This window comes from Sceloporus occidentalis, unplaced genomic scaffold (genome assembly GCF_023333645.1).
Source record: "Sceloporus occidentalis isolate IW3139 unplaced genomic scaffold, rSceOcc1.0.p SCAF_3, whole genome shotgun sequence".
Classification (NCBI taxonomy): domain Eukaryota; kingdom Metazoa; phylum Chordata; class Lepidosauria; order Squamata; family Phrynosomatidae; genus Sceloporus; species Sceloporus occidentalis.
The window spans coordinates 161,906,434-161,915,199 of NW_028316983.1; the positions used below are offsets into that span (position 1 = coordinate 161,906,434).

The window sequence follows — 8,766 nt, forward strand, 5'->3', positions numbered from 1 at the left end:
TTGTGCATTGTGTTGCATGAGGAATTCCGCCCCACCCCCTCCAAAACAAGGGAGCAGGGTTCCATTTGTCAGCAATGTTGGGTTGTCTTTCTGTGTTTTAATTTACTAAGTGCCAAATTTTGTTACAGCCCTCACCAGCCAAACTCCTGGTAATCTCAAACTGAGAGATCCACTGAAGTAAAAGTCAACATGAGATTAAGCTCCGAGTCTTTCTGAAGTACAATAGCTGCATTATGACCAGAATATGGACCTGTATTCATCCCTGTTTCCTATAATTTACAAAACAAATTAAGGTCATGGATTTTAAACTATCTTAATGGTGGCAGGGCTGGTAATTTTTCCCCAGTGTGCCAGAGACCAGTAACTAATTAGTGCCCATGGACTACAGTTTTTCCAATCTTTACTGGAAACTCTCAGGAACCAGCACTAGGCTATGACCATCACTTTGAGCAGCACTGCATTAAGGGAATTTAACTCTTGTGTACTAGAATAGGAGTGGGCAAAATGCAGGCCACAGGACCTTTTTGTGCCTTCTTAGGCTTGCTATGAACACCACTAGTTCTACCCAAAAATGGGTGAAAGCCTTAAAGAGCAGCCGATTAGCTTAGTCCCTGTGAAAAATCCATCACCTGGAAATGAAAGCTACTTCTGGTTGTGATTTTTAAGCCAAATTTTGTTTGAAAAGAGGACAGGGCAAACAGTGGTAGGTATGCAAGGGTGAAAATGTCATATCCTAAGTCAGAACCACAGTTGCACACCTGGACAATGGCCCCCAACTACAATCACCCACCCTAGCATGGAAATGTGCTATAAGTGACATATCTTAATACAGAATTCAGACAGAACTAGACCAGGAATATAGGCACTTTGTGGCACTGGCCATGTCAAAATGGGCCAAATAACATGTCCTCTGTGACGTCAAAGGCTTTCATGGCCGGCATCCATAGTTTTTTGTGGGTTTTTCGGGCTACAGTATGTGGCGATGTTCTAGAAGAGTTTCTTCCTGACGTTTCACCAGCATCTGTGGCTGGCATCTTCAGAGAATGCTTGCCTGGAAAAAGTTGGGTTATAGATACTGTGTGAGCCTGGGAATGCAGGAGTGATTTGCATGTGTATTGTTCTGTTGCTGATGGCAGGCCTCAGGCCGGGAGGCTAATGCAAAAGAGGATTAGCAGAACAATACACATGCAAATCGCTCCTTCATTCCCAGGCTCACACACAGTGTGTGTGTGTGTGTGTGTGTGTGTGTGTGTGTATACATACCCATCCAACTTTTTCCAGGCAAGCATTCTCTGAAGATGCCAGCCACAGATGCTGGCGAAATGTCAGGAAGAAACTCTTCTAGAACATGGCCACATAGCCCAAAAAACTCACAAAAAACTAAACATGTCCTCTCTTACTAGTTCAGCACCAAATCCACATTATACCACCCTGCAATTTTTTTTTTAGAAGACCACCTTTTGCTCTGGATCTTCCCAGAAGATTCAGAGCCTTCCTGCGTGCCACCATGAAGCTGTTTACAACATCTGCCACCTACCACCCCTGTGAATAGCTCCCTCAGACATGAGAATGAGGTGGCCAACCATGTGATCAATGCCAGGCACCTTGTTTTCAGCCTCAGGGAGAGGGATCTACACCAGTGATGGGTGGAACAACAGAATGCATGTGTGAAAAGCCACCAGGTATCACTCCAGAGTGTGCAGGTAATGTGGGGATATTGGGGCAGCTTTGGGGCTGAATACTTTGGGCTGCTCCCACATCTGCTTAGAAAGTAATTTAGGCCTCTGCTGAAGCAAAATGGTGAGATATTTTCATCCAATTCTAGCTAGGGTTGTCATACCCTGCCGGTAGGCGGGGCATGCACGGTTTTGGCAGTACCGGTACGGTCACGTTGCGGTTCCCGCCAAATCCCACCTCCGGAGCCGGCTCTGGGGCCTGGCCTGCCGATTCGGCCATTGACCCAACCAGCGGCCATTAATGTGGCTGGCCAGCCAGCCACCCACCTCCTCCTCCTCCGCGCTCCACCTCCTGGGTGGGCCGCGGCCGCGGCTGCACCGCCCAAGGCAGCTGTGCGGGCCGCGAATGGCTGCAGCTTGCGCGCGCCATGTGTTAGTACATGCACACCGCGCTAGTTTGCACGCCAGCCAGCAAGCCACCCACCCACCTCCTCCTCCTCCGCCTCCTCCATGGACTGCAGTTGCCCAGGCTGCGGCTGGCTGTGGTTTGCACGCACTGCACTTCCACGCGAGCGCATGCGCAGTTTGGCAGCAGCTCCTCTCCATCAGGCTGGCTGGCCAATAGGAGGACAGCAGGGGCGGGGCTGTTTCTAGCCCCAGTCTCCTATTGGCCAGCCTCAGGAAGCTTCAGAGAAGGAGGAAGCTTCAGAAGAGGAGGAGGAGCACTGAGAGCCTCTGGCTCTTGGCCAGGGGGAGGAGAATGGGCCATTTCCTGACGTGATTTGGCACCAAGTATGAAGAGGAGGAGAGGAAATGGGTAGCTATTTGCACAATTTTTATTTTACATTTCTGCCATCTGCCTAGGAATAATGCCAAAATGTCCTCCATTTTGATCATGCCTAATTATAATTCTTTTCTAACCAGAATAGATATCTTTAAACTTATAAGACAACTTAAGTTGCGATTTTTCTTTGGGGATTCTTCCCAAAATGTCCAACATACTTTCAGACGCCCCTCCAAGTTCATTCCCCCTGTGTGCAATCACAATATAGCTACCTTTGAGGAGGTAGTATTAAGAGATGTTGAAAAATTAGAGGCTTCTTTAAGGAAACCATGGTACAATTTAAGTTATCAGGAACATTGCACCTTACAAAAGTTAGCCTCGAAACAGGAGATAGTAATCAAGCCAGCTGACAAAGGGGGAGCCATAGTACTCTTGGACAAAAAGGATTACTTACAAGAAGTACTTCGTCAACTTAATGATCACATCAGTTACCAAGCTTTGGACAAAGACCCCACTAGCTCTATTAAATTTGTAATTAAAATTTTAATACAAGAAGCAGAATTGTTGGGATACATAGATTCCACTACAGCATCATTTTTGATACAGGAATATCCCCGTATTCCTATTTTCTATGTATTACCTAAAATTCATAAGGAAGGTTTTCCTCCACCAGGTAGACCTATCATTTCAGGGTCAGGGTCCCTTTTGGAACCTTTATCCCAATATTTGGATTCATTCCTGGCACCATTAGTAATTGAAGCACCTTCTTATATTAAAGATACTCGTCATTTCATACAAAGTATAGAGAGCACAGAGATTAATCCCGAGGGATGTTTGGTCACCTTGGATGTAAATTCTTTATACACTTCCATTCCCCATGCTGAAGCCAGAGATGTTGTAGAACTTTATCTGCACTCTAAAAATGTGAAAAAACCTCCCATTCATTTCTTATTGGATATTCTGGATATTATTTTAGAAAAGAACTATTTCAGGTTTAACACTCAATTTTTCCTTCAAATTAAAGGGGTAGCGATGGGTAGCCCAGCAGCTCCAAGTATTGCCAATTTATACATGGCTCATTTAGAATCTACATATATTACTAATCCAGATAAGAATCCTTTTCATAAATATTTACAATACTATGGAAGATATATTGATGACATTTTTATCATATTTTCTGACAGATCTAGAGTTGAGAACTTTTTCACCTGGATGAATTCTGTAAGCCAACATATCAAATTTTCATGCCAGTCAAACACCCAGCATATTTCTTTTCTAGATGTAGAAGTTTATATTCATAATCATAAGATTGGAGTCCGTAATTTTCACAAGCCTACGGACCGTAATTCCATGCTACATTTTTCTAGTTGTCACCCTTATCATCTGAAAAAAAACCTACCATATTCACAATTCCTAAGATTAAAAAGAAATTCTTCCATTAACACTCATTATGAAAGGGCAGCTGATCAGTATCAATTAGAATTACAGGATAGAGCTTTTCCTCCTCATATAGTCCAACATGCTAGATACAGAGCTTCCCTTAAAGATCGCTCCACACTATTTCTTCCTTCAAATAGCACAACCGAGAACAGGATTATAGGATCCTTCACCTTCACTCATGCTGCGCATCATATTAAACATATTATACAAAAACATTGGCATATAGTTCAGAACATTCCAGGCTGTACACAGGCACCCATTATAACTTTTCGGAGAACTAGAAATCTCAAGGACTCTTTAGTGCATACAGATTTTTATGAACATACTCAGGAGCTTTCTCATGTAAGAGGACATCACAGATGTGGTCATTGCAGCTGTTGCAAACAATCTTTAAATATAAAATCCTTTATCCATCCCATATCAAAGGAATGTTATGAATTAAACTCATTCACTAATTGCAACTCCCTGAATGTTATTTATGTGATTTTATGCCCTTGTCAGAAGATGTATGTGGGACAAACTTCAAGACCTCTAAGAATTAGAATATCTGAACATAAAAGTACCATTCGAAATAAAAGTTTAGATACTTCACTTGTCACACATTGGTCACAATTACATCACTCTCCAGAATCCTTGAAATTCTTTGTAATTGAACAAGTCAAGTTTGGTACTTTTTATAGTGGCAACAAACACACTAAACTCCTACAAAGAGAATCATTTTGGATTCATAAGTTGTCATCAAACATACCCAAGGGTTTAAATGATCGGTTGGATTTAAGTTCTTTTTTATGAAATTGTATACATTGGTTAATATTGTACAAATCAGAGACAGATATGGATATGGGAAGGAGGCCAGGCAGATTACATAGAGCTATATTATGCTCATAATGTATTTAGAATGAGTCGGAGTTGTTAGGTACCTTTCAATTATTATAAGTGTTATTATGCATTCAGCTATGGTTTGGGCTTACTTTATGGGACATGTAGTATGTCTCTAGAGGATATACCTTTAAGAGAATTCAATGCATCACTCTATCACCTGCAGCCTATTGCTGAGGCAAAGTATATTATGAGTTACTATTCCTGTGAACTTGTACCAGCATCCTTTTTATCAGTCAAGCCAAGCTGTTTAATATTGTGGGTAAGATATAATGATTCAATTTCGTTTGTTAATTATATTATATTTTGTATTATGTTGCTGATAGTAATTAATATATCTTTGATTGTCAACCTTGTGTATTTAGAAGTATGGAACACACAATGCATTATATTATTCCGGTTATGAAATTAATATGCTGATGAAGACCTTGGTGAGTCGAAACGGCCACACAGGACTCCGGAGGTAGCCGTCCCATCTGAATTCAACTTATAAGGACCCTGCTACCAGCCAATATTATTAGTTCCAACTTCATGTTGATTTGTTCCAAGCATCATCTATCATCATTGCTTTTTAGATTTTGGACTTTAATATTATGTTGCAGCAGTAGAACCTCTTTCACTGCTAAAATCAGCAACATTGTGTACTTGGACTGTTACCACTTCACTCTTCAGATATATATTGGCTATTATTGATGTTTCTTGTATTTATGTAGCTTGATATATATATCTTGTGAATAGAAATAGCCTAGTATTATAGATATCTCTTGTTGTTCCCTTTTTGTTCAGTTTGTCTAAGTGTAAGCCTGCTGCTCGTTGGTTGGTGTTTCTGTAATTAGATCATGGCTGAATGGACACATACTTTTGCTTTTGATGATTCTGATAAAGCACGAATTATAGCTAATAGATTTTTATTCAATGAGAATGAAGCCACACAGCATCGTGGCAATTGGCAGGACCTTGAATTCCTTAAAAAACAATATGTTAGAATGGATTTACATGCATCCACCCTGGCAGAGTATTGCAAGACAGCTCGCATTCCTAGAGGCCTCAGGATACAAAAGAGTCCAGGCTTATTCAAAAATGATGTGGAGTTTAAAACAAAATGGGCTGCAATTCTCAACAAGTGTTCCTCTGACCTTATGTTACTTTTGGTGGATAGACTCAATTCAGAATTAGAACAAACCAAACTCAAGATTGATGAATCATTGGCTCAATTATCTGCAGATCTTTCTAGTCAGGATATTCAAAAACGTATGGAAGTGTTAGAAAAAGAATTGGACTCTTTCACAAAGGAACTCAAGGCATACAAAATTAAAAAATTTAAACGTGATGAACTTGATTATGTTAATGAAACAGTTTATCCCTGGCTGAAGAGTTCATCCAGTAAGAGAGTACGCTTTGCAGAGAAACCCAGTTTTTCCTCAGATGGGGAATCCTCTGATGAACGAGGTTATTCCACAGATACATCTACTAGAGAGGAACTCTTAGATGAAGGTTTTTTACAAACAGGCCCACGATTACGCAGAACTACACGAACAGGTCCTCGCAATTCCAAATACAATCAAAAAAGAAGGACAAGGACCTAGTGGTAAATTTGTCCTCTTACAATTTGTCCCATGAAGAACACTTGTTGTTAAATAAAGGACTTTCATTTGTACCCACCCCTAATTATAATTCTTTTCTAACCAGAATAGATATCTTTAAACTTATAAGACAACTTAAGTTGCGATTTTTCTTTGGGGATTCTTCCCAAAATGTCCAACATACTTTCAGACGCCCCTCCAAGTTCATTCCCCCTGTGTGCAATCACAATATAGCTACCTTTGAGGAGGTAGTATTAAGAGATGTTGAAAAATTAGAGGCTTCTTTAAGGAAACCATGGTACAATTTAAGTTATCAGGAACATTGCACCTTACAAAAGTTAGCCTCGAAACAGGAGATAGTAATCAAGCCAGCTGACAAAGGGGGAGCCATAGTACTCTTGGACAAAAAGGATTACTTACAAGAAGTACTTCGTCAACTTAATGATCACATCAGTTACCAAGCTTTGGACAAAGACCCCACTAGCTCTATTAAATTTGTAATTAAAATTTTAATACAAGAAGCAGAATTGTTGGGATACATAGATTCCACTACAGCATCATTTTTGATACAGGAATATCCCCGTATTCCTATTTTCTATGTATTACCTAAAATTCATAAGGAAGGTTTTCCTCCACCAGGTAGACCTATCATTTCAGGGTCAGGGTCCCTTTTGGAACCTTTATCCCAATATTTGGATTCATTCCTGGCACCATTAGTAATTGAAGCACCTTCTTATATTAAAGATACTCGTCATTTCATACAAAGTATAGAGAGCACAGAGATTAATCCCGAGGGATGTTTGGTCACCTTGGATGTAAATTCTTTATACACTTCCATTCCCCATGCTGAAGCCAGAGATGTTGTAGAACTTTATCTGCACTCTAAAAATGTGAAAAAACCTCCCATTCATTTCTTATTGGATATTCTGGATATTATTTTAGAAAAGAACTATTTCAGGTTTAACACTCAATTTTTCCTTCAAATTAAAGGGGTAGCGATGGGTAGCCCAGCAGCTCCAAGTATTGCCAATTTATACATGGCTCATTTAGAATCTACATATATTACTAATCCAGATAAGAATCCTTTTCATAAATATTTACAATACTATGGAAGATATATTGATGACATTTTTATCATATTTTCTGACAGATCTAGAGTTGAGAACTTTTTCACCTGGATGAATTCTGTAAGCCAACATATCAAATTTTCATGCCAGTCAAACACCCAGCATATTTCTTTTCTAGATGTAGAAGTTTATATTCATAATCATAAGATTGGAGTCCGTAATTTTCACAAGCCTACGGACCGTAATTCCATGCTACATTTTTCTAGTTGTCACCCTTATCATCTGAAAAAAAACCTACCATATTCACAATTCCTAAGATTAAAAAGAAATTCTTCCATTAACACTCATTATGAAAGGGCAGCTGATCAGTATCAATTAGAATTACAGGATAGAGCTTTTCCTCCTCATATAGTCCAACATGCTAGATACAGAGCTTCCCTTAAAGATCGCTCCACACTATTTCTTCCTTCAAATAGCACAACCGAGAACAGGATTATAGGATCCTTCACCTTCACTCATGCTGCGCATCATATTAAACATATTATACAAAAACATTGGCATATAGTTCAGAACATTCCAGGCTGTACACAGGCACCCATTATAACTTTTCGGAGAACTAGAAATCTCAAGGACTCTTTAGTGCATACAGATTTTTATGAACATACTCAGGAGCTTTCTCATGTAAGAGGACATCACAGATGTGGTCATTGCAGCTGTTGCAAACAATCTTTAAATATAAAATCCTTTATCCATCCCATATCAAAGGAATGTTATGAATTAAACTCATTCACTAATTGCAACTCCCTGAATGTTATTTATGTGATTTTATGCCCTTGTCAGAAGATGTATGTGGGACAAACTTCAAGACCTCTAAGAATTAGAATATCTGAACATAAAAGTACCATTCGAAATAAAAGTTTAGATACTTCACTTGTCACACATTGGTCACAATTACATCACTCTCCAGAATCCTTGAAATTCTTTGTAATTGAACAAGTCAAGTTTGGTACTTTTTATAGTGGCAACAAACACACTAAACTCCTACAAAGAGAATCATTTTGGATTCATAAGTTGTCATCAAACATACCCAAGGGTTTAAATGATCGGTTGGATTTAAGTTCTTTTTTATGAAATTGTATACATTGGTTAATATTGTACAAATCAGAGACAGATATGGATATGGGAAGGAGGCCAGGCAGATTACATAGAGCTATATTATGCTCATAATGTATTTAGAATGAGTCGGAATTGTTAGGTACCTTTCAATTATTATAAGTGTTATTATGCATTCAGCTATGGTTTGGGCTTACTTTATGGGACATGTAGTATGTCTCTAG

General features: G+C 39.4%; 1 protein-coding gene across 1 annotated transcript; it reads left to right on the top strand.

Annotated features, from left to right (window-relative positions):
- The first annotated feature begins 1,642 nt into the window (after positions 1-1,642).
- On the top strand, positions 1,643-4,692 carry LOC149317022 (uncharacterized). The gene is made up of 2 exons (XM_089518347.1): positions 1,643-1,703; positions 3,437-4,692. Exons 1-2 carry the CDS (start codon positions 1,643-1,645, stop codon positions 4,690-4,692), a joined length of 1,317 nt encoding a protein of 438 aa, XP_089374473.1.
- The last annotated feature ends 4,074 nt before the right edge of the window (positions 4,693-8,766 follow it).

What these genes read in the sequence shown, in the direction of transcription:
- LOC149317022 (XM_089518347.1), top strand. Translation starts at nt 1,643, where the DNA reads ATGGGTGGAACAACAGAATGCATGTGTGAAAAGCCACCAGGTATCACT. An exon ending in TATCACTCCAGAGTGTGCAG is followed by an intron (nt 1,704 to 3,436) that starts GTAATGTGGGGA and finishes ATATTATTTTAG; the next exon opens with AAAAGAACTATTTCAGGTTT.